General features: G+C 41.3%; 2 protein-coding genes and 1 long non-coding RNA gene across 5 annotated transcripts in view; 1 reads left to right on the top strand and 2 right to left on the bottom strand.

The window, feature by feature from the left end:
* Positions 1–3,139: 3,139 nt before the first annotated feature.
* Positions 3,140–5,824, bottom strand: LOC123626044. Its single transcript, XR_006730724.1, has 2 exons — positions 5,663–5,824; positions 3,140–3,834 (listed from the first exon to the last, which is right to left on the bottom strand). It is a non-coding gene; the product is annotated as an uncharacterized LOC123626044 (long non-coding RNA).
* A 430-nt stretch (positions 5,825–6,254) lies between these two features.
* On the bottom strand, positions 6,255–6,674 carry LOC123626043 (putative uncharacterized protein encoded by MAPKAPK5-AS1). The gene has a single exon (XM_045534816.1). The coding sequence runs from the start codon at positions 6,672–6,674 to the stop codon at positions 6,255–6,257; it is 420 nt and encodes a 139-aa protein (XP_045390772.1).
* The window catches only part of MAPKAPK5 (MAPK activated protein kinase 5), a 32,505-nt gene continuing 13,801 nt past the window's right edge, over positions 6,507–25,210 (top strand). The window contains exons 1-7 of one of the 3 annotated variants that reach the window (XM_045534814.1): positions 6,507–6,678; positions 13,211–13,284; positions 14,134–14,209; positions 15,649–15,746; positions 16,796–16,904; positions 18,636–18,725; positions 19,934–20,029. In XM_045534814.1, coding sequence (XP_045390770.1) covers positions 6,643–6,678; positions 13,211–13,284; positions 14,134–14,209; positions 15,649–15,746; positions 16,796–16,904; positions 18,636–18,725; positions 19,934–20,029 — 579 coding nt within the window. In that variant the 5' untranslated portion in view covers positions 6,507–6,642. The remainder of the gene's footprint in view (positions 6,679–13,210; positions 13,285–14,133; positions 14,210–15,648; positions 15,747–16,795; positions 16,905–18,635; positions 18,726–19,933; positions 20,030–25,210) is intronic. The other 2 variants (XM_045534813.1, XM_045534815.1) reach the window with 2 other exon arrangements.

The raw sequence follows: 25,210 nt of genomic DNA, 5'->3' as shown, positions 1-25,210 counted from the left end.
TATTTATTTTTTTAGTTCTCCAGCTAATTTCTGTCTATTTTTAGTAGAGATGGGGTCTTGCTCTTGCTCAGGCTGGTCTCAAAATCTTGGCCTCAAGCAATCCTCCTGCCTCAGCCTCCCAAAGTGCTGGGATTACAGGTGTGAACCACCATGCCCAGCCTCTGAATTTGCATTTTAAGAAGATCCCCAGGTGATCTGCCAGTACACTGAGGTTTTGGAAGTGCTACACTAGGAAAGGTGTTGCCAGGCCTTCAGGCTAACTGAATTTATTCTCAGCCTGAGTAGGTGATGGGCCTGAGGAAGGGATAGTAACACATGGAAGCAACCTTAGCCTTAGCTGTGTCAGTGGGTGCCAGGGAGGAAATAGGGTAGTAGCAAGAGAGTCGGGGTCTGGCCCCAGTTCTATGAGTAGCTGCTACTTAACTGGCTGTATGATTGAGCCCATTGCTGGGCACACAGTAAATCAACAAATATTTTTAGAGAAATTACTAAAAATTGAATAAGTCTAGTTAACCTTTCTTAACTTAGTTTCGTCATCTGTAAAATGGGGATGATGATAATTACAGCACCCAACTGGGAGGGCTGTTATGAGGTTAAATGAAATAGGGTAAGTGAAAGTTACTGTAGAGGTGTTATTTGTTATTATAGAGTGAAGCTTGGATTTCTGCAGTTTTTGGAAAGGGGATGTTCTGTGTCTCCCAAAAGCTGGCTGCAGTTATAGGGTGCTATTTAAGATGAATGCAAACTTGGTTTCAGAGAAGAGTGGTAGAAAAGACTTGACAAAGTCTATCTCTGCTGGCAAGCTTGCAGGAGATTTTCACTTTCTGCATTATTAACTTCCATACTGCTCAATTTTTAAAAAAATGACATACACGATACTTCTGAAATTGGAAAAGAAACCTCATTAGAGGAAAAAACTAGGAGAGAGAAGGAAAGACTGTATGGTCTTCAACTGCTTTTTTGTATCACGTCTTCAGAGGCTCAACTCTGGATGAGGGCTACCAGGGGAGAAGGAAGCAGGCAGGCTCCCTGGCAATGACCCAAGCAGATTACCCAGCATGTCAGATGATGAAACATCTTAAGACTCAGAAGTTCACCACCCTTTTTCTAAGCAGTTAGAGAATTCATCTATCAGCCTAAACAGACTTTTAGCAGTGTTATTAAGGAATTTTAAAAGATCCTTTTGAGAGTAATGAGGTTAATTATCATACTGCTTTTTTTTCTTGAGGTAAAATTCACATAATATAAAACTGATCATTAACCATTTTAAAGTGTACAATTCAGTAGCATTTAGCGCATTCACAATGTGGAGCAACCATCACCTCTATTTAGTACCAAGACCTTTTTCTTGCCTGAAAAGGAAACTCTATACCCATTAAGCAGTCACTTCCTATTCCCTGCTCCACCCAGCCCCTGGGAACCACTAGTCTACTTCCTGTCTCCCTAGATTCACCTAATCTGGATATTTCATATTGTGGAGACAAAAGTGACTTCATCTTGGATGCTAATCTGCCATGCTGACTTCTGATTAGCCCTAGTCCCACGAGTGCCTCAAGATTTCTTATTTACTATCCTTAGTGTAAAAAATATGCACTCACCATAAATCCTGTCTTTAGATCAAAGCGACCTTGATGTTATCGCACATTATAGGCTATGATGCACATAGCACACTTGCCTGTTCTGAAGGGTTGCCTTTAATTGTTTTTATACGGCACTTACCCCTTTCACTATGGTATGGGGAGTGTCAGTGCAGAGATCTACCTATCTTGCACAAGACCACATTTCCATCTGTAAGTTCCCCCAATAAAACACCCTTTACTAACAGACTGGATTTGTTTGCCTCATTCTTTGGTTTCTCTGCTCCTTTGGCATTTGGGGACTACTTTCACAGAACACATATCAATGGAATCATTCAGTATGTGACCTTTTGTTCTGGCTTCCTTCACTCAGCATATTGTATTTAAGGTTCATCCATGTTGTAGCATGAATCAGAATTTTATTCCTTTTTCTGTGTGAATAACATTCCCTTACTATTCTGTGGAATACTCTCTTTTGCTTATCTATTCATCAGTTGATGGACATATGAGTAGTTTCCACCTTTAAGCTACTATTAGTGCTGCTATGAATATTTGTGTACAAATATTTGTTTGAATATCTATTTTCAATGGGGTATATATATCTAGGAATGAAATTGCTGGATCATATGGTAATTTGATGTTAAACTTTTTACTTTCCCACCTAATATATGAGGGCTTCAATTTTTCCACATCCTCCCCAACACCTGTTATTCTCCATTTTTTGATTTTTGTTTTTGTTTCTTAAAATTACGGAAGCATCAGATTGCTTTTGTTAACCAGGGTTACTCTTCTGAAACTTCTGATTAAGGGCAGTTGCACACAGAGAAAATGACATTCAGTGATAGGTTGACTGCATGTTCTTATCCATCCACTCCCGGATTTCAGTCATTGAGCCCCTATTGATATTTTTTAACCCTTTTTCTTTCCAGTGTGCCCGATCTTAGTAAATGTACCACTGTTTGCTGGGCTGCTTGTGCCCTGGGATAACCTAGGAGTTATCCTTGCCACTTCCTTTCCCTTTATCCCCCACATCCAATGCATCACCAACTCCTGCTGATTCTACCTGCATCTCAGATCTGCTCATTTCTCCTAATTTCTGCTGCAGTCATCCTATTTTAGGCCACCATGATCTCTCAGCTGCCTCTTCTCCTTTTTCTTAACCACCTATATAAATTATTCTATATAACAAATGACCACAAACAGCAGCTTCAAATAACCATTTATTAATATTATATCACAAAGCCAGGTGCGGTGGCTCATGCCTGTAATCCTAGCACTCTGGGAGGCTGAGGCGGGTGGATTGTTCGAGGTCAGGAGTTCAAAACCAGCCTGAGTAAGAGCGAGACCCCATCTCTACTAAAAATAGAAAGAAGTTATCTGGCCAACTAAAATTATATATAGAAAGAATTAGCTGGGCATGGTGGCGCATGCCTGTAGTCCCAGCTACTCGGGAGGCTGAGGCAGGAGGATTGCTTAAGCCCAGGAGTTTGAGGTTGCTGTGAGCTAGGCTGATGCCACGGCACTCACTCTAGCCCAGGCAACAAAGTGAGACTCTGTCTCAAAAAAAAAAAAAAAAAAAAAAAAATTATATCACAATTTGTGTGTGTCAGAAATCTGCCGTGGCTTTGCTAGGTGCTCACAGTTCCTAACAAAATCAAAATCAAGGTTGGGCAGGGCTTCAGTCATCTCAAGGATCCACTGGGGAAGGCTCCACTTCTAAGCTCGTTCACGTGACCATCAGCAGGCCTCAGGTCCTTGCTGGCTGTTGGGCAGACATCAGTTCTTTGCCATGTAGGCTTCTCTACAGGGCAGTTTACAAGATGGCAGTTGCATACCCTCAGAGCAAGTAAGCAAGAGTGAGAGAAGGGGCCCAAAAGAGAAGTCACAGTTTCTATGTAACCTAACTTTGGAAGTGATACTCTATTACATTGCTATCTTCTACTCATTAGAATCGAGTTACTGGTTCCAGTCCATGCTCAATGGGTGGAGGGTATGAAGAACAGGAGGCAAGAATCACCAGGAGCCATCTTAAAGGCTACCTACTACCCATCTGCCCTCCAGCAGCCAATGGTTCATGTCCTTCCCACATGTAAAATGCATTCTTTCCCTTTGAAGGGCCTCAAAGCCTCATCCTATTATAGTATCACCTCAAAGTCCAGAATCTCAAAACTAAATCAAGTCCTGGTGTAGATTAATCTCCTTGAGTGTAATTCCTTAAGTGCATTTCCACAAGTATAGATTCTTTCAATCTGTGGACCTGTGAAAATAAGGAGGTAAATTAGTTGTTCCCTACACATTCAATATACAACAGTTTGACAGGCATAGGGCAATGAGATGGTTAATTTTTGTGTGTCAACTTGACTGGGCAAAGGGATACAGAGATAGCTGGTAAAACATTATTTCTGTGTCTGTCTGTGAGGGTGTTTCCAAAAGAGATTAGCATTTGAATCAGCAGACTGAGTAAAGATCACACTCACTGAGTGGGCATCATCCAATCCATTGAAGGCCCAGACAGACCAAAGAGGCGGAGGAAAGGCAAATTTGCTTCTTCTTTTTTTTTTTTTTTCCAGATAGGGTCTTGCTCTGTTACCAGGCTGGAGTGCAGTAGTGTGATCACAGCTCACTGTAACCTATGATCATAGCTCACTGTAACCGTGAACTCCTGGGCTCAAGCAATCCTCCCAGCTAATTAATTTTTTTTGTAGATATGGGGTTTTGCTATGTTGCCCAGCCTGGTCTTGAATTCCTGGCTTCAGGCAATCCTCCTGCTTTCCAAAGTGCTGGGATTATAGGCATGAACCACTGTGCCTGGCCTGCTCCCTCTAGGATAGTCATTTTCTCCTGCCCTTGGTTGGACATCAGCACTCCTGGTTCTTGGGCCTTCAGACTGAGGTACCTACACTAGTAGCTTTCCTGGTTCTCCAACTTATAGATGGCATATCATGGTCTTTCTTGGCCTCCATAATCATATGAGCCAATTCCCATAGGAAATCCTCTCTTATATATGTCTACATCCTATTGGTTCTGTTTCTCTGGGGGACCTAACACAGGCAACTCTTGTTCAAAAAGGAGGAAAGTGGGAGGCACAAAGGAGTCTCTGGTCCTTAACAATCCTGAAATTCAGCTGGGCAAATGTTGGAAGTTCCACGATTAGTTCTCAGGGCCTGAGAATAATTATCCATGGCTCTCAGCTCTACTCTGTGAGTCTTCCTTTTTCATAAAAAATAGCGTATTTACAGTTGAGTAGATGTCTCAGTCTCCTTCCTGCCAGAATTATGAAGGTCTGAATTTCTCTCTTTATTCTGTATTGTCTCTTTCTCCCTCAGTCCAAGAGTCCAAATACAACTTTCAAGAACTTTGTAGTTTCCTAGGAATCTTCTTGGGCACTCAATCAGACAAAAGCCACAACCATAAATCTCCCTGAAATAAATTCTTCTCTACTTGGGCTCCTGCTGAGAGGGATGAGGAACAATGAGCTTAAATCTCTTTCTCGGATTTCCAATAGCCAGCTCCTTCTCATTCCTCAGGGATCTTAGCTTAAATGTTATTTCCTGAGACTCCCTCCCTGACATCTAGTATGAAGCAGGCCTCACATCCAGTTATTTTCACACGTCAGCATCCTGTTTATTTTCTTCTTAGCATCACACACTGTATTTTTTTCCTGCTTATTATCTGCTTAATTTTCCTGAAAGATTCATGAGCAGGTACCGCGTCTTGTTCCTACTGTTTCCCCAGCATCTAGTAGGCCTGACACATGGGGGTGTGCAGTAAATTAGTGAAAGAAGAACCATCAAGAGGGGATTAGCCAAAAGCTTCTGTAATGTCCTTTGATATGTAATTGTCGTAGTGTAAGAAGCCCAAACCTGGCTTCCAATTTCAGCTTTACTACCACTCAGCTGTGCGCAAGCGAGTTAAGCACTCTGAGCCTCAGTTACCTAATCTGTAAATAGGGAATAAGCACGTACTTACCTTAGAACGCTAAATGCCTACCTTCTAAAGATGAAGGAAGGTAATGGAGGAAAAGAGTTTCGTGTAAGGTTAACATTCCATAAATAGAGTTGTTATCGATATTATATATTACACACAATTCTGTTCCCTTATGGCAGAACGGCTCGGTGCCTCAGTTCCCTCTTCTCTACCCAGGGTCGATCTCCACGGGTCCTTTCCGAAGACAGTTTCCACAGGTATACAAGGCAGCGCACAGATAAAGGACGAGGCTCCCACGCACGCGCAGACTCATGTGTCCAGTGGCGACTGCCAATGGCCCTGCCCCGTCGAGCCCCGCCCCATTGCGCCATTAGCTCAGCGCCAGGGTAGCAGAAGGCCCAGGGGGCCTGTCCTGTGTGCAGCGCGTCTTGGGGAGGCCCAGGCGGCCGCCTGCAAGTCAGGTGCGCAGCTCCGGGGCGGCTCAGAAACCCCAGCGGAAGGCAGCGAGGGGCGTGCGGAGCCGTGGGGTCAAGGAGCCGGGCAGCAGGAGGGGCGGCCCGGAGCTCCAGCGGGGCAAAGCGCAGGCAGGCGGCCGGCCGGCGGGGCTGCCCGGCGCGGGTGTTCCGGCGATGTGTGGCGCTGAAGCGGCGGCGGGAGCAGCGGCGGCGGCGGCGGCGGCAGCGGCAGGCTCGGCTTCGGCTTCGGCTTCGCGGCGGTGCCGGCGGCGGAGGCGGAGGCGCAGGCTCTTCCCTAGGACCTGGCGAGCCCGGGCCTAAGCGGCGGCCCTGCAAGGCCCCTGCACAGCGTCCCGAGCCGGGGCCCTCCCCGCCTGGCCCTGCCCCGGGAGCTTTCCTCCCCGGCCGGGGATGAGGCTGGGAGGCGGCCGCGCGGGGCCCAGCACAAAGGCTTGTCCTCAGGGGCCGCCGCCTCCGCTGCTACTGCTGCCGCCCGCCTAGAGCCGCCCGCCGAAGCTGAGCCGGCGCCAGAGCCCTCGTTCCCGCGGGTCCCCAGGGGAGGCTGCTGCCCGTCCCCCCGAGGCCCAGAGATCCTAGCTCCGAGCCCTTCGCTCCCTCGGCAGCGGAGGGACCGGGCAGCTGCGCAGCCTTCGCCGCTCCCGGTTTTGGGGGCACCGCGGAGCATGTCCGAGGAGAGCGACATGGAGAAAACCATCAAGGTAAGGAGGTTCTCCCTCTTCCCCTGGTTTGTCCTGTGGCGTTCCTCTCCGCTCCAGCCTCAGAAAGCAGGGAGAATTCAGCCGCCGCGGATTCCGAGGACCGCATTTTACAGCCCTGGGGCGAAGGGTGTATGGGTGTTTCCTTCTGCCTCCAACTTCCCTGGTTAATGTGATTTGTGCTCAGCTAAAAAGGTGAGTGGCGTGGAGATATTTGATATGAGTGGAACGAAAAGGACCCCCGAGTGCTTCTGGATGGTCTGCCGTAACAGCTCTTGGAGGGTTGGATCTTACCCATCCCTCCCGGTTAGTTTGGAATTATTAGCCTCCTGGAAATCTGCAGTTTGAGAAGTTGCCTTACAACTTGCCGTTTCCAGTGCCTGTTATATTCTTGGCCTGTCCTTTGGTGAAAAGGTTGTTATCACTTTTCCTTGTGTTTTCCTCCCCTTTTTTCTTTTTCCTCTCTCTCCTTGTAGGGAGCATCGACTTAGGAAGAGCTAACAGTGTTATACGACTTATTGCTCTCTTAACCGAAAGAAAAGCAAATATGTGTGTTCGAAAATGACCCAAATAAAATAAGTTTTCTAAAATCTGCTTTTTACTTAAAAAAATAAAAAGGCAAGTTTTGCCCACTAGGAGTCAGTTGTTTGTCTTGACAGCTATAGCTGGGATATTAGTGTTATGAAAATTGAACACTGAAGCTTAAAGTTTGATGCATTATTACTGGGTGTTAAGTCAACCCAGTGCATTTAGGAATTTCATTTTCCTTTGAGGAACAAACATCTATTGGCATCCGTTGGTTATCTTCCCCTTCAAGACCCAGTCACTATTACCAGTAACTATTTAAGAATTTACACTTCTAACCATTTTTTGGGTAGTATACATAGTTTATAGAAATCACTAGTCATTCCAAAGAAAGTTAACCTTTTAAGGGAGTAATCAACATACAACAGACACATTAAGGAAGATCAGATTTTAAATAACAAAAATAAAGGTTCTAAAAGACTGCTTTGATATACCCATTTTTTTCTTTTGGTTTGGGTTTTATTGGAACAGAGTCATGATTTGCTGCCTGAAGTTATATAATTGGGTTGTGAACCAAAGCATATATGGCAGGTTTTTAAATTCAACAGTTAATGCCTTCTTTGTGTTAAGCGATGTCTTAGGCACAAGTGGTACAAGCCAGACTCCTAAATATCCCTGCACTCATGGATCTTATATGATGGAGTTAGGTAATAAACATTGATGGTGGTTATAATTAAGAAGTATAGAAAGGGTGAGGAATACTCTTTTAAATAGGGTAGTCAGGGAAGGTCTCTCTGATGAGGTAATGAGGGAGCAAACCACTACTGTCTTAGGGAAGAATATAACAGGAAGTGGGGAACAGCAAGTACAAAGGCCTTAAAGTAGAAGCAGGCCTAGTGTGATCTAGGACCAACAAGGTGTCTGGAATGCAGTGGGTCAATGTAGATGCAGTTATAGAGAAGTAATGGGAAACAGAATATTTAGGGCCTTGTAGGCCATTGTAAGAACTTTAGCTTTGACCCTGATTAGAAGGTGAACTATGGGAGAGTTTCGAGCAGAAGAGGGACATAGTTCTAGGAGACAAGCATACAAACAGAGAGGTAGTGTTACTTAGTGATTGTTATAGTGTCTCTAGGTAGACTTATTAGTGTCCAACCAATGCAAATTGGAGCTGAAAATATCTGACCTGACAACCGTACCGACTAGGATGTACTCCTTTGGAAGCAAGCCAGCATTATATCAAATAAAAGACTTTTGGTCTGTGGTGTTGTGTTCATTGTTTTGTTTTTTTGAGGTGTTCATCAGATAGTGAGCACCAAGACCTGTAGAGTTCACCTGGAAAGCTGTTTTCCTGGCCTCCAACCACAGTACTTTTTCTGGCAGAGTAGTAGTCTTTTTACTGCATATCCATCCCCAGTTGATGGACGTTTAGATTGTTTCCAGTTTTTAGCTGTTATGAATAAAATGATAAAACTACAAGTTTTTGTGTGAGAGATACATGTTAATTTCTTCTGGGTAGATACCTAGGTGTGGAATGACTGAGTAGTATATAGTAAGTTTATATTTAGCTTTTTAAGAAATTGTCAGACTTCTCCGCAGTGACTGTACCATTACACATTCCCACTAGTAGTGTTTGAGGGTTCTAGTTTTTCTGTCATTTTCACAAATGTTTAGTATTGTCAGTCTGTGTCTTAGCCATTCTGGTGAATGTGAAGTGGTATCTCATTGTGGTTTTCATTTACATTTCCCTAGTGACTAATGCTGCTGGGCATCTTTTTATGTGCTTATTTGCCATTTGTGTTATCTTTTCTGGTGAAGGGTCTATTCAAATATTTAGCTCATTTTAAAACTGGGTTGTATGTCCTATTATTGAGTTGTAAGAGTTCTTTATAAACTCTGAATAAAAGTCATTTATCAGATATATGATGGGAAAATACTTTTTCCCAATCTATGGCTTATCTTTTCACTTTTAATGGTGTCTTTTGAAGAGTAAAATATTTTAATTTTGATGAAGTCCAGTTTAGCAAATTTTCTTTGTTTTATGGATTGTACTTATGGTGTTATAGCTAAGAAATCTTTGCCTAGTCCATGGTCACAAGATTTTTCTATGTTTTCTTCTAGAGGTTTTATCATTTTATTTTATTTTATTTTTTTGAGACAGAGTCTCACTCTGTTGCCCAGGCTAGAGTGCCATGGCGTCAGCCTAACTCACAGCAACCTCAAATTCCTGGGTTCAAGAGATCCTCCTGCCTCAGCCTCCTGACTAGCTGGGACTACAGGTGTGCACCACCACACCCAGCTATGTTTTTTCTATTTTTAATAGAGATGAGGTCTCACTCTTGCTCAGGCTGTTCTTGAATTCCTGAGCTCAGGTGATCCTCTTGCCTCAGCCTCCCAGAGTGTTAGGATTATAGGCGTGAGCCACCGCGCCCGGCCTAGAAGTTTTACCTCTTTCATTTAGGGATAATAGTGAGTTAACTTTTGTGTTTAGTATATAACATAAAGGTCTAAGGTTTTTTGTTTAATTTTTTTTTTTTAAAACATGGATATCCAGTTGTTCTAGGACCATTTGTTGAAGAGACTGCCTTTCTGCTTTTTTGGCCATTGAATTACCTTGTCACGTTTCTTGAAAAGCAGTTGATCAATGTATGAGTTTTTCTGGATTCTCTGTTCTGTTCCACTGATGAATATGACTGTCTTTATGCCACTACCACATTGATTTGATTACTGAAACTTTATAGTAAGTTTTCAAATTTGATAGTGTGAGAACCAACTTGATTCTTCTTTTTCAAAATTGTGCTGGGGCCAGGTGTGGTGGCTCACACCTGTAGTCCCAGCTGCTCTGGAGGTTGAGGTAGGAGAATCACTTGAGCCCAGGAGTTGGAGGCTGCAGAGACCTATGATGGCACTACTGCATTCCAGCCTGGCTGATAGAGCAAGACCCTATCTCCCAAAAAAAAAAAAAAAATTAGCATTCACTAGTTGAGTTCTTTGTATTTCCAAATATATTTTAGAATCAGCTTGTCAATGTCTTTAAAAAAACTTTGTAAGATTTTGACAGGGATTACACTGAATTTATAGGGCAATTTTGTAGGGTGCAGTGGCATCATCATAGCTCACTGCAGCTTCAAACTCCTGGGCTCAAACTCCTGATCCTCCTGCCACAGCCTCCCAAGTAGCTGGGGCTATAGGCGTGCACCACGACGCTTGGTTAATTTTTATATTTTTAGTAGAGATGGGGTCTCACTCTTGCTCAGGCTGGTCTTGAACTTCTGAGCTCAAGCAATCCTCCCACCTGAGCCTCTCAAACTTCTGGGATTATAGGAGTTAGCCACCATTCCAGGCAAGTAAAGTGTTTTAATTAACCCATGCCTTCCTATCTTCTCCTTTGTCTTTAAAGTATGCCAGAAAATGTGCCATCTGCATACAGTCTAGTTGAACGGTATCACTGTGTTAATTTCTTTTGCATAGTTGGGCTTGGTGAAACCTTAGCTCTGGCTAGTGTTTATGGCACTAAGAAGATGCAAGAATTAAACCTGGGAAAAGGACAGGATGTGTATGAGAAGTGGGGTTCAGAAGTCAGGCTGTCGGGAAGCCTGGTAGTGCCTCTCCTATCTTCTGCAAAGTCAAGTGTCAAAACTCCAGTGAGAGTCTCCACAAGTTGAGCTTTCTTAGCTGTCCATTGGGTAGAGTACCATCTTAATAAGTACAGTGGAGAATTTGGTTTAACAACTTATTTTCACATCCTAGAAGCTGAGCATATAGACTCTGATCTGATTATAACAAATAATTGATTAGAACAAATTTCTGTTTTCCATAGAGTTTCCTATGAGTTAATGAGTCTCCTATGAATTAATAATTCCATTTGCATTGAGTGGAGGGATTTGGCAAATGATTTCACTCTACCATGAAGCTGAGATTATGCTCCAACCCCCTCTTTCCCAACTAATTCATTCCTGTCTTCTCAAACTCCTAAATCAAACAGGCCATGTAGTGGAAAAGTGAAGAAGGTAGACAGGTAGATGGGGAGGCTTGAGTTCTGTTTAGGAGGCGGTGAGTGAAGACAGAGGCTGGGACCTCTCTGATTGGGCAGTACTTGTCCCTAATCTTCATGCTTGGGCCTGGGCAGTTATCCTTAATAGTGGGACTGGTGCTGGGGAGGAGACCAAAGCCATAGATTCTAGTCTTGATAGTGTGTATAACTCACTGTGTGACCTTGACAAGCTCCTTAACCCTGATGCACAGTTTTTTAGTAGGGAGTTTGTGTGATCTTGCTGGTTCCTCCTATCTGAATACCCTTTCCTCATTCGGCTTCAGTCTGCCTTTCTAGTCAATTAATTCTATAGTTATTGAACATTTACTGTAGAATTGGGTAGCAGAAAGGGGTGAGATGAAGGCTATTTTAAGCTTGTTTTATACACTTGCACATTCATTGGGCAGAAGCTCTGTTTTCATCTCTGAGCTTAGCCTGGTGTCTGGCACATACTAACTGCTTAATCAGTGTGTATTACGTGAGCAAATATCCTATTCCCCTATGCTAGTAATCAGAATTCTAGTGCTAAACAACAAAACAATGAGAGTTTCATGGACTTTGGCCTGATTTCTTAAGGTGTGTAGGTGCTTTCCTATTTTACCTGTGGAACTCTGCAAAAAATGAATGACTATCACAATTTAAACATGACTTTCTTATCTAAAATATATATAGCAACAGAAGCTTAACATGCAGTGATGCTAGGAATTCCATTAAAACTTTCATTAAACTGTAGAAGCTCTATGCTAAACTATTGAAAGTTACTTATAAAAAATATAGTTACATAATGAATGTGGCAGAATACCTCTGTACTCAAGTGATAGTGAAAACAGGCATAAACTAGGATGTAAACAGTCAATGGGGAAGGGTGTTTAACACAGAAAAGCCTGTCCATGTGAAAGAGGGTAAGGCTCATTAAAGTAACTAACATAATAAATTTGGTCAGTTTGTAAACTGTAAGGAAGGAAATTAGGCCAGAAAATCAAGCATAGACCAGATTCTAAAGACCTTATAAGTCAGAAAGGAATCTGGATTTTATTCCAAGGGCAATAAAAGTTCTAAGCAAAAGCATGACGTTAAATTTTTTTTGAAAAAAGATAATCTGATTGTTGTGTGCAGAAAGTGTGAGCAAAGAACTGTGTCAATAGAGATCATTTGGGGAGGGAATGGAGAGTGACTGCTATGGGGTATGGGTTCTAGGGTCATGAAAATGTTCTACAATTGATTGTGGTGATGGTTGCACAACTCTGTGACTATACTAAAGACTTTTTTTTTAATTTCAGCTCATAAGACTTTTGAATTACACACTTCAATCAGTGAATTGTATAGTACAAGAATTATAGCTCAATAAAGCAGTTATTTAAAAAAAAAAGTATCTGTGTACTCAAAATGGTGCTATTGCAAATTAGGTACTTACACCCAGGCATGGTGGCTCATGCCTGTAATCCTAGCATTTTGGGGAGGTTGAGGCAGGAGGAACGCTTGAGCCTAGGAGTTTGAGGTTGTAGTGAGTGATGATGCACTGCAATCTAGCCAGGGCGACAAGAGTGAGACTCTGTCTCAAAAAAAAAAAAAGAAAAGAAAATTAGGATATTTACTATTCTTTTATTTGGACTTTTAAATCTGGAATCTCAGACAATACATTTGACCATTGTAGCAAAGAGGCATTTAGTAGTTGAAGGATTTTCAAAGAATATCTTCCTCCCATATTCCCTAAAAAACATTAATGGTCTACTTAAATGACCTTGTAGATGAGCTGAATAATCTTTTTATCCTGAAGTCTTTGCTTCCTTGTTGGAAAACAATGTCTAACTGAATCATTTAGACAGAAGCCCAAAAAACACAAAGCTCCACTTATCAGATTCTCTTAGAAGATGAGATGTTGAGTGATAGGTCTTTTTTGGTCCCATCTCTGCTTAAATGTTCACCTTTTTAACTGGGCAATCATTTTCTGCTCTCTCCATTTTTTTATTTTAATAGGAAACTTCCATTTTAGAAGAATACAATATCAACTGGACTCAGAAGCTGGGAGCTGGAATTAGTGGTCCAGTTAGGTAAGAGACCCATGTGAGAACTATGGCAAAGTTGCTCTTAAGAAGGGCCATTTGAAATACATCTTGGGCTGGGCGCGGTAGCTCACGCCTGTAATCCTAGCACTCTGGGAGGCCGAGGTGGGAGGATCGCTCGAGGTCAGGAGTTCGAGACCAGCCTGAGCAAGAGTGAGACCCCCGTCTCTGCTAAAAAATAGAAAGAAATGAGTTGGACAGCTAAAAATATATATAGAAAAAATTAGCTGGGCATGGTGGCGCATCCCTGTAGTCCCAGCTACTCGGGAGGCTGAGGCAGAAGGATTGCTTGAGCCCAGGAGTTTGAGGTTACTGTGAGCTGGGCTGACACCACAGCACTGTAGCCCGGGCAATAGAGCGAGACTCTATCTCCAAAAAAAAAAAAGAAATACATCTTGAATTAGAAGCATCAGGTGTGCCAGATTTGAGAAATAGCCTTAGTTTAACAAGTAGAGGTTTTTATGTTAGGCTTTTTCTTATGCATTTAGAAATATAGTTAAGTGATCAAGTCATATACTCTATAAAATGGAGTCATTTAAGATGTCAAGACTATAGGAGTCTTGACACCTGTGAGAGTCACCTGTAGGCAGCAGAGGCCCTCACTTCTTTACTGGCCCCTAGCAGGGAGGTGAAGGGTTACATGGCTCAGGAGCTGAGTCCTGGGCACTGGCAGCTGGTAAGGCAGTGAGATGCTGCTTTGCCCTGCCACCTCCTGGCAAGTTTGTTCTGATGCACCTGGACATATCCTTGATTAGAAGTACAAATCTCAAAGAACAGACTTCTTAAATTTCACTGTAACATATATGATCTCTGATTGAGTTTTTTCTCCAAATGTAGAGTCTGTGTGAAGAAATCTACCCAAGAGCGATTTGCACTGAAAATTCTTCTTGATCGTCCAAAAGCTAGAAATGAGGTATGGTCCTTTATTGCCTTGACTTGCCTAAATATTTCAAGTGTCTAAGAATTGTTCTTTTTACAGCAGCTTCCTGGAGAGAATACAGAGATGCATAAAGAATTTTATGTCTATCCTTCTCTCTTTCCTATTCATTTTATTATTATATAGTAGTCTTAGATTTGTTAGTATCAAAGACCGTTAGTAGACTTACTTCCTTTCAGCCACTTCTTGTTCTCTTTTAATTAATGTGATTCTTATGCCCTGTTGTATTCAGATTTACTTTAATTTTTGCTTATTGAAAAGGGTACTTGAAGTATGAAGATAAAGTAGTATAAGGAAGGGTCAGGTGAATGGTGTGTAGAAAGTGATGATGCAGGAAAACTGAGGATGTGTTTCTAGTTTTTAAAAATATACATTGGTTTTAAATTATCTGGATGTGGTGACATGCTAATAACATGTGCAATGAAGGATTTATTCTTTTGCTTAAAGAAATGTGAATAGCAGAAAGAAGAGTGCATCAGCAAAGATGTCCTCAATGAACACTGCTTGAATAGTCACAAAAGTTTGCCCTTCTTTCTCCCATTCCTCCCCCCTTGCTGAAGATTGTCTTCCCTCTGATTGAAACAGTCTTTCTTAAGATAGGACAAAAATACTGAATTATCCCCAATACTGGAGTGCAAACCTAGAAGTAACAGCAAAATTTCTTTGAAGTCCCTTGTTTATCATTAAGAATTCATATGTAAACACCGCAATTTGGACTTAATATGTGTGTTTAAATTTTTTTAAGAAATGTCCTTTCTATCACTCAGTAAATAAGTTTAAAAAAAAAAAAGGCCGGGCACGGGTGGCTCATGCCTGTAATCCTAGCACTCTGGGAGGCCGAGGCGGGCGGATTGTTTGAGGTCAGGAGTTCGAGACCAGTCTGAGCAAGAGCGAGACCCCGTCTCTACTAAAAATAGAAAGAAATTATATGGACAGCTAAAAATATATATATAGAAAAATTAGCCAGGCATGGTGGTGCATGCCTGTAGTCCCAGCTACTCGGGAGGCTGAGGCAGGAGGATCTCTTGAGCCCAGGAGTTTGAGGTTGCTGTGAGCTAGGCTGATGCCACAGCACTCTAGCCCAGGCAACAGAGTGAGACTCTGTCTCAAAAAAAAAAAAGGAAATGTGAATAATTTCTGAAATGAGTTATTTGCCAGATTTTTTATTTGCTAATACATAAGACAGTAGGAAGTAAATCTGTTGGTGCTCATGCAAAGAGCATTGAGGAGATCTGTGTATGAAAACACTGTTTTTTTGTTGTTTGTTTTTTTTTAAACATCATTCCAGGTAATAAGGTTTTTATTGTAATAGGCTTATCCCCTTGACCTGGTGTGGTCAGTTTTTGAGGGGGAAGTTTGGAGAGAAAATGTTGGTATCCTCTACATGCAAAAACATTTCCTCTATTTTCTTTAAGGTACGTCTGCACATGATGTGTGCTACACACCCAAATATAGTTCAGATTATTGAAGTGTTTGCTAACAGTGTACAGTTTCCTCATGAGTCCAGCCCCAGGTAAGACTACATGGGATCATCTTCACATTCCTCTATGTAGGCCAACTTGTAGTGGATTCTTCCTCTTTTTCATATGCTCTCTCCCCCTCCTTCTTCCTTTTCTTCTCTTCTTCCCTCTCCCCCTGCCCCTTCCATCTCCCTCTGTATTTTGGAAAATTTTAAACATTTGTAAAAGTTGACAGAATTATGTAATAAATCCCCAAGTACTCAACACCCAACCTCAACAGTTATCTCATGGCCAGTCTTGTTTCATCTACACCCCTACCCACTCCCCAGGCCCCTCTGGTTATTTTGATTACTTTCTCACTTAAAAAAAGCACTTAATGTGGAATTTAAACAGATTCTATTTGAAATCGGTGAAAGGGGCCAAAATGTTATCCTAGGCAATGTCTTAAAGGCTAATAAAACAAAAAGCCCTTATAGCTTAGTTTGACTTTCCTTTTAAAGGATGAAATCAACATTTTTTTTTTTTTAGCTAATAAATGTTTGGCAAGCGCCTTGGGTGGTGGTCTAAGTCTCCTCAAGGGAATTCAAAATTGGTTTGTTTTGGGGAAACTGAGATGTAAATCCATCATCATAGCAATGGGACTGGCATGTGTAAAAATATTCTGAGTTTACAAAGGAGAGGACCTAGCTGCTAACTACAGTCTGGGAGGTGAGGTGTCCACAGAGGATATGTGGACAATAGGACTTGAAGGAAGGGTAGGAATTTTCCAGGTGGAGAAGAAAGATAAAATTTCAGAAATAAATGGGAAACCAAATGATTATTTTTCACGACTGTGCTCTGTTGGTGAAAGCATTTGGATGGAAGTTGGAAGCATTTATATTAGAGAATGGTAACCAAAAATCAAATAATTTTTTTTTTTTTTTGATAACATGAGAATTTTTGCTCTTATTTAGTAGCTGTGTTACCCTGGACTTAGGAAATGGTTACTTTGTAGATGAGTTATCTTTAGGTCAGCTTCTTGATGTTTTAGGGTTTTTTTATTTGTTTTTTTGGGGTTTTTTTTTTTTTTTTTAACTTAACAAAATCAAATGCTTTCAAACAGGGCTCGACTCTTAATTGTAATGGAGATGATGGAAGGGGGAGAGCTATTTCACAGAATCAGCCAGCACCGGCACTTTACAGAGAAGCAAGCCAGCCAAGTAACAAAGCAGGCAAGTTAACCCCGTGTACCAAACTGCCAACAGTGTTGGTTAGCAAGCAATTTCATTGGGGGGGAATAAAAGACAGCTTAAAGAAAAGCTCTGTTTGACTTCTCATTGCCTGCTTTGTTATGTAATCAGAAAAGATGTTTTGACAAGAGAAATGTGACCCCTTATATACTTGGTGGGGGGGACTGTGTTCTCTATCAATTGTCAGCTGTTTCCTTAGGCTATTGTGAGATTTTAAATAAACTCTGGAAAGAAAGTGATCTTAACTCCTTTGTAGACTGTAGGTATCTTTAGGCAAGTAGCTTCTAAGCACTGTTATTGGACTTTGAGATAAAATGCTGCTGTTACCACCTGAAAGATTTTAAGGTATAAAAATATATTCTAAGACAATAATGCATAAGGTCCTTCTTGCATATGAGTCACCCTTCTCTCATTTCTTCAGATTTTAATAGTACCCTAAGATTTTATAATTTTGGGTTATTCCTGTTTACAGTTATATTCTACTTTGAATCACATTTTATTGCTATAGAAATGATTTATATCATAAACAGTACTTACTAGAAGTCCAATCATATCTTGTGGAGATGAAAAGCCAAACTCTCAAGGCTTATGTTCATACCAGGCAAAGAAAAGCAGGAAGCATAGCCCAAATTCTTAATAAAAAGTTCTTCCAGCCTGGGTGCGGTGGCTCACGCCTGTAATCCTAGCACTCTGAGAGGCTGAGGTGGGAGGATTGCTTGAGCTCAGGAGTTCGGGACCAGCCTGAGCAAGAGTGAGACCCCATCTCTACTGAAATAGAAAAATTAGCCAGGTGTTATGACAAGTACCTGTAGTCCCTCTGGGGCAGGAGAATTGCTTGAGCCTAGGAGTTTGAGGTTGCAATGAGCTATGATGATGCCACTGACATCTACCCGGGCTGACAGAGCAAGACTCTGTGTTAAAAAAAAAAAAAAAACAGTTCTTCCAAATTTTTGATGATCCTCAAGCATTTTTGGATGCCTCCTTTCTGGTAGAAGGAACTGATACTAGGATTGCTGAGAAAATTCCATACTGAGAGTTGAAGAACAGATAGAATCTGTTCTGTTTAATTTTTTAAATTACCCCTTTCATTTTTCAAATATGAGGACTAAAGGATGAGTTCAGATAACCTTCTATAAAACAGAACCCTTCAAATCCACACAAACAGGGAACACTTTCAACAAGTAGAGTGAGCAAATTGGAACATCATTTGGAAAAATCCAATCAGCTGATTTCTTGAAGGCAGAGCTTGATGTTCGGCTCCCTGGACAGTGCAGGTCTCTTCTGAGCCAGGCAATCCTGCCTGTTGCCTTGCTGTGAGCAACCCATACCTGCTGAAGGTCACTCAGCTTAGTGTTTCCTCTGCAGTGCCTGTCACACCTCAGATGAATGAAAGTGGGAGCATTTTATTTTTCCTATTCCTTATGGGATTTACCCATCAGTTTATTCTTACAAAGAATTGGTGTACGGTTGTATTTTTCTTTTTGTTTAATAAAATACAGGTTTTAGTTAAACTAAGCACAGTTCATTTCTATTTCTTGGTACCCCAAGTCTTAATTTCTGCTTTAATATTGAAACAAAACAGTCTTACTTGGCTTATGGAAGGCCTTTTTTTTTTTTTTTTTTTTTTTTTTAAACATCATGAGCTTTCTGCACCAGGGATAGGAAAGAATGGGCTTTTCTAAGAGGTGGTTGCTTCACTTTGTCTTTTTCCAGATAGCTTTGGCTCTACAGCATTGTCACTTGTTAAACATCGCGCACAGAGACCTCAAGCCTGAAAATCTGCTTTTCAAGGATAACTCTTTGGTGAGAAGACTTGCTTTTCTGCATAGTGCTGCCACTCTTAACATAATTCAGGAGTAGGTGTATTTGGAGTGCTCTGAATCCATGGTGAAGATGCTTTAGGCCAGTGGTCCCCAAACTTTTTGGCACCAGGAACTTGTTTGATGGCAGACAGTTTTTCCACTGATGGAGGTTGGGGGGATGTTTGGGGTGATCCAAGCGCATTACCTTTATTGTGCAGTCAAACCTCTCTGCTAATGATAATCTGTATTTGCAGCTGCTCCCCAGCACTAGCATCACCACCTTAGTTCCACCTGAGATCATCAGACATTAGATTCTCATAGGGAATGTGCAGCCTAGATCTCTTGCATGCGCAGTTAACAGTAGGGTTTGCGCTCCTATGCTGCTGCCACTGCTGATTTGACAGGAGGCAGAGCGTATGTGGTGATGTGAGCAATGGGGAGCAGCTGTAAACACAGATGAAGCTTCGCTGGCTCACCCAACGCTCACCTCCTGCTATGCGCCTGGTTCCTAACAGGCCACGGACTAGTACTAGTCCTTGGCCCAGGGCTTGAGAACCATAGCTTAGGCCACAGTGCTTCATACAGATTATTTCTTCCACTTGTTCCCTTGCTAGAGGCTCAGAGAAATTGTAGCATACTCCTGGCATTGATAATTTTGGATGATACTGATATGCATTTGTGGGATTTATGATTTTGGGTATTGTTTGGAGGGCCTTTGGGAAGGGACAAGAATCTATATGTTGTTATATATCACCTTGAAACTTGATAGTTTGATTTGCTGTTAACCCCGGTAAGATGTGTTTTTCCCCTTCAGCCCCATCCCCGGCTCCTTGTCTCACCAGATAAGTTGCTCTGGCCATCATAAAGCTTACTGCTGACATTAAATGTGAAGCAGTACCCTGAACTTATGAGAGGTGATAGGCCCATGGAATGAGGGAGTAGTAGGCCAAGACCTTGATTTTAGTGCTGCTTGTACAAGTAATAAAACAGGGCTAGCTATGTGAATGGGTAGAGATTCCTTACTTCTGTATTACTAAGAATGATTCCTCAGTAGGAATCATCGTCTCCAGAGCTGGGGACATATTACTCATAGGCTAGGGTTTCAGCCAGAAATACATAAAAGCTCAGGGTAACATGTCTGGCACCTGGATTTTCCTTTAATGTTTACTGAGAACTCTGGAGCAGTGACTCCCATTTGTTTTATTTCAGGATGCTCCAGTGAAGTTGTGTGACTTTGGATTTGCCAAAATTGACCAAGGTGATTTGATGACACCCCAATTCACCCCTTATTATGTAGCACCTCAGGTAAGTTGTCTCTCTCCTAAAATGTGTCACCAAGCTGCCTATAGACTCATGTTCCTATTGTACAGCATAGGTAGGCATGTATTACAGAATAGGAGGGGAAAGAACTTGCTTCAGAAACCTCAAGCTTGATTTGATATGTACATTTTATTCTTTTAAAATCAGCTTTATTGATGTATGATTTAGAGGTATGATTTACATACAATAAAATAATAAAATACCTCTACTTCAAGTATAGTTTGATGAGTGGGTTTTTTTTTTTTTTTTTTTTTTTTTTGAGATAGCATCTCACTCTGTCACCCCAGCTAGAGTGCAGTGGCATTAGTATAGCTCCCACCCTCCTACCTCGGCCTCCCAGTGTTAGGCTTACAAGCATGAGCCACTGTGCCATCCTTTTTTTTTTTTCTTTCTGAGACAGTCTCACTCTGTCACCCAGGCAAGAGTGCCGTGGTGTCATCATAGTTCACAGCAACCTCAAATTCCTGGGCTCAAGCAATCCTCCTGCCTCAGCCTCCCAAGTAGCTGGGACTATAAGGCGAGTGCCAAAATGCCCGGCTAATTTTTTCTATTTTTTTTTTTTTTTTTGAGACAGAGTCTCACTTTGTTGCCCGGGCTAGAGTGAGTGCCGTGGCGTCAGCCTAGCTCAGCTCACAGCAACCTCAAACTCCTGGGCTTAAGCGATCCTACTGCCTCAGCCTCCGGAGTAGCTGGGACTACAGGCATGCGCCACCATGCCCAGCTAATTTTTTCTATATATATTTTTAGTTGGCCAGATAATTTTTATTTCTATTTTTAGTAGAGACGGGGTCTCGCTCAGGCTGGTCTCAAACTCCTGACCTTGAGCGATCCACCTGCCTCGGCCTCCCAGAGGGCTAGGATTACAGGTGTGAGCCACCGCGCCAGGCCTGATTTTTTCTATTTTTAATAGACACGGGGTCTCACTCTTGCTCAAGCTGGTTTTGAACTCCTGACCTCTAGTGATCCTCCCGCCTTGGCCTCCCAGAGTGCTACGATTACAAGTATAAGCCACTGTGCCCAGCCCTTAATGGCCTTTTAAATCGCCATTAATTAATTTTAAATTTATCAAGTCCATTTCACCTTTTTTTTTTTTAATAATAGTGCTTTTTGTTCCTAAGATCCATGGGCATGAAGATGTTTTCTTATGTGTTCTTATAAAAGGTTATAATTTAAGCTATTACATTTTGATCTGTGATTCATTTGAGTTTGTGTGTGTGTGTGTGTATGTGTGTCTCTCTGCCTGTGTGTAAGAAATAAGAGTCCTCAGCTGGGCATGGTGGCTCACACCTGTAATCTGAGGCTGAGGCAGGAGGATCACTTGAGGCCTGGAGTTTGAGACTGCAGTGAGGTATGATCACGCTATTGTACCCCAGCCTAAGTGACAGAGTGAGACCCTGTCTCTTTAAAAAGTATATGAAATAGGAGTTCAGGTTCTTTTTTTTTCCCTTATGGATATCAAGTTGTTGTAGCATCATTTATAAAAAAGACGATCCTTGCATCATTGAATTACCTTGGAGTTTTGTTGAAAATCAGTTGACCATATATATATCTTCGTCTTTTCTGGACTCTCTGTTCTGTTTATTTAATATATATGTCTGTAGCAAGATCATCTGGATTACTGTAGCTTTATATATAAAGTCTTGACTTCAGGTAGTGTGATAATTCCTTCAAATTTATTCTTTTACAAAATTGTTTTGACTATTCTACATCCTTCACATTTCTCTCTACATTGTAGAATTCACTTCTCTATAACAGAAAAGCTTCCTAGGATTTGACTGGGATTGTGTTTAAACTATAGGTGAATTTGGAGATAATTGACATCTTTATAATATAAAGCCTTCCAATCAGTGAACAAGGTACATCTCTCCATTTATTTAGGTCTTTAATTTTTTTCAGAAATGTTTGTACTTTTTATAGGTCTTGCACATATCTTCTTAAATTTATCCTTAAATTTTACGTTTTTGGATGCTATTGGAAATGATATTTTTAAAAATTTCATTTTCTGTTTCTTACTAGTTTATAGAAATACAAATGATTTATATATATAATAATTATGATTATTTTTAAGAGATGGGGTCTCACTCTGTTGCCCAGGTTGGAGTACAGTGGCACAATAATAGCTCATTGCAGCCTTGAATTTCTGGGCTCAAGCAATCTTTCAGCCCCAGCCTCCCAAAGTGCTGGGATTACGGGCATGAGCCACTGTGCCTGGCTAATTTTTGTATTAGGCTTTTATTCTTGGGATCTTGCTAAATTCACTTACTGAATCTAGTACGGTTTTTGTAGATTTATTAGGATTTTCTATGTACAAGGTCATGTCTGTGAATAAATACAGTTTTACTTTGTTCTTTCTAGTATGTTTGCCTTTTGTTCTTTTCTTTGCCTTATTGTGCTAGCCAGGACTACAAGTTGAATATAAGCGACAGGAACAGATCATCCTTGCTTCATTCCTGATTTTATAGGAAAAAAAAGTTCAGTCTTTTTCTATTCAGTTTGGTATTAACTGTTACATTTTGTGGGTATCCTTTATCAGGTCAAAGAAGTTTCTGTCTGTTCCTAGTTTACTAAAAGTGCATGTGTGTTCAGTTTTGTCCAGTGCTTTTTCTCTGCATGTATTGAGTTGATGATATTTTTCTTCTTTTTGTTAATATGATAAATTACCTTGATTTTCAACTGTACCAATCTCACATTCCTGGGATAAACCCCACTTAGCCATGATGTATTTGTCTTCTTGCTTGATTTGATTTGTTAGTATTTTGTTACGGATTTTATATCTTTTAACAGGAGGGATATGGGTCCATAATCTTTTCTTGTAATGTTTTTGCCTAGTTTTAAGGTATCAGGGTAATGCTGGCCTCAAAAAAATAGTTAGGAAGCGTGTCCTCTATTTTCTAAAAGTTTGTGTAAGATTAATATTTTGGAGTTTTCTTTGGAAAGACTTAGTAATGTGGATTTTAAAAAATAGATAAAAGATCTTACTGCATTTTTGTAATTCTTCTTCTTCTTCTTCTTCTTTTTTTTTTTTTTTTTTTGATACAGGGTCTTGCAATGTTGCCCAGGCATGAGGGCAGTGGCGTGATCCTATTAATAGCTCACTGCAACCTCAAACTCCTGGGCTCAAGCAATCCTCCTGCCTCAGCCTCTGGAGTCACTGGGACTACAGGCATGCACCACTACAGCCAGCTAATTTCTTTTTATATTTTTTGTAGAAATGGGTCTCACTGTGTTGCTCAGGCTGGTCTTAAACTCCTGGGAGTCAAGTGATCCTCCCGCCTCAGCCTCCCAAAGTGCTAGGATTATAGGTGTGAGCCACCGAGCCTGGCCTAAATTTCTTCTTGAGCTAGTTTTAGTAATTTGTGTCTTTGAAGAAATCTGACTACTTATTGTTAAATTTATTGGCATACAGTTATTTATGATAATCTGTTATTAACCTTTTAAAATATCTTTGGGATGTGTAGAGACAAAGGTAAATAGTATTTTTGCCTGAAATTGGGCATGCCTCTTCTGTTGCTAGGCCTTTAGTGTCGGGGTGGGGGTTAAATCAGTCTACTCAGGAGTTGAGCTGAGTTTGAGTTATGGTGTTGCTATGGTTATCAGTGTACCACTGGCATGGGATTCTTCTCTTGTTACCTTGTGCTTGGGGTGGGGGCTGGGATGTCACAAGTTTTTTTTTGTTTGTTTGTTTTTAATATTCGTTTTCCACCCTTACCATTGGCCTTGTCTGTGTGCCTATGCTTTTTTAATTTTTTTTTTTTTTTTTTGAGACAGAGTCTCATTTTGTTGCCCAGGCTAGAGTGAGTGCTGTGGCGTCAGCCTAGCTCACAGCAACCTCAAACTCCTGGGCTCAAGTGATCCTCCTGCCTCAGCCTCCCGAGTAGCTGGTACTACAGGCATGCGCCACCATGCCCGGCTAATATTTTCTATATATTTTTAGTTGTCCAGCTAATTTCTTCTATTTTTAGTAGAGACGGGGTCTTGCTCTTGCTCAGGCTGGTCTCCAACTCCTGACCTCAAGCAATCCTCCTGCCTTGGCCACCCAGAGTGCTAAGATTACAGGCGTGAGCCACCTCGCCCAGCCTAGATCTCTCTTCAGTCTTTCCTCTCCCTTAGCAGTAAATTGCTGTTACTTATTACTTGGTGCTTGCTAGCATGCTGAGGCGGCTGGCAGTGGAGGACAGGGAGGTATCTCTGTTATTTTGGTCTGGGTTCAGTGTTTGGTGGGTCCTGTGTTCTTGAGTCTCATAAACATCTGTTAGAAGTCTGAGCAGAATAGCCTGTGAGTGGTCACAAATCTCCCTTGTTTCCATTGGCTCCTGAGGGTCTGTACCCTCATATGAGCCTACACTTTGCCTTTAGCAATTTGTTAAAAATTTAGCTGAATTCTTTTTACCATATGAAATGCGGTATCACTTCCTCCTGGGCTCTATCACAGGTAAGCCAATGTTCACTTCCTGTCTCTTCTTGGAAGAACTTGTCTGTCTTTAGATTTCAGAATACTTGGTTTCCCTGAGACCTGATCTCAGATGAGTTCAAGAAAAATGATGATTTTGTAGTTTATCTGTCTTTTCCTTGCTCTTAGGGTAAGAGCAACACTTTCTAGCTTTCTGCATTCTAGATAAAACAGAAGTCCCAACAATTTGATTATGGTGTGGGTTTTTGTCTGTTTGTTTTTCCTGTTGGGGGTCTTTTGTGCTCCTTGGATCTGTTCAGGGAGTTTATCAAATTAGGAAATTTTTCAGACACTATTTCTTCAAATATTTTTCTGTCCCTCCTCTAGGCTCTCTGAGACTCCCAATTACATGTATGTTAGACTATATAGGGCATTGAGGTTCTGATCTTTTTTGTTTTCATCATTTTTTTCTGTCTGCACTTCACTTTGGCTAGGTTCTATTGCTAGGACTTCAGTTTCACTGCCCTTCTCTTCTGCATTGTCAGGTCTACTGTTGAGCCCATCCAGTGAGTTTTTTCATTTTAAATTCATATCTACATGTTTTTAGTACCTCAAACATATTTAATAATAACTTATTTAAAACCTCTTTGTTTACTGCATCGTTTCTGTCATTTCCTTTTTTTAATTGACAAGTAAAAATTATATATATTTATGGTGTACAACATGATGTTTTGATATATATACACACATACATTGTGGAATGGCTAAATTAAGCT

Source organism: Lemur catta, chromosome 21 (genome assembly GCF_020740605.2).
Source record: "Lemur catta isolate mLemCat1 chromosome 21, mLemCat1.pri, whole genome shotgun sequence".
Lineage (NCBI taxonomy): Eukaryota > Metazoa > Chordata > Mammalia > Primates > Lemuridae > Lemur > Lemur catta.
The sequence above is the reverse complement of the archived record's forward strand: the minus strand, read 5'-3'. Positions and strand labels throughout refer to the sequence as shown.

Bases quoted from the DNA above. Each gene is read 5' to 3' on its own strand.
- LOC123626043 (XM_045534816.1), bottom strand. From the start codon at position 6,674: ATGGTTTTCTCCATGTCGCTCTCCTCGGACATGCTCCGCGGTGCCCCC.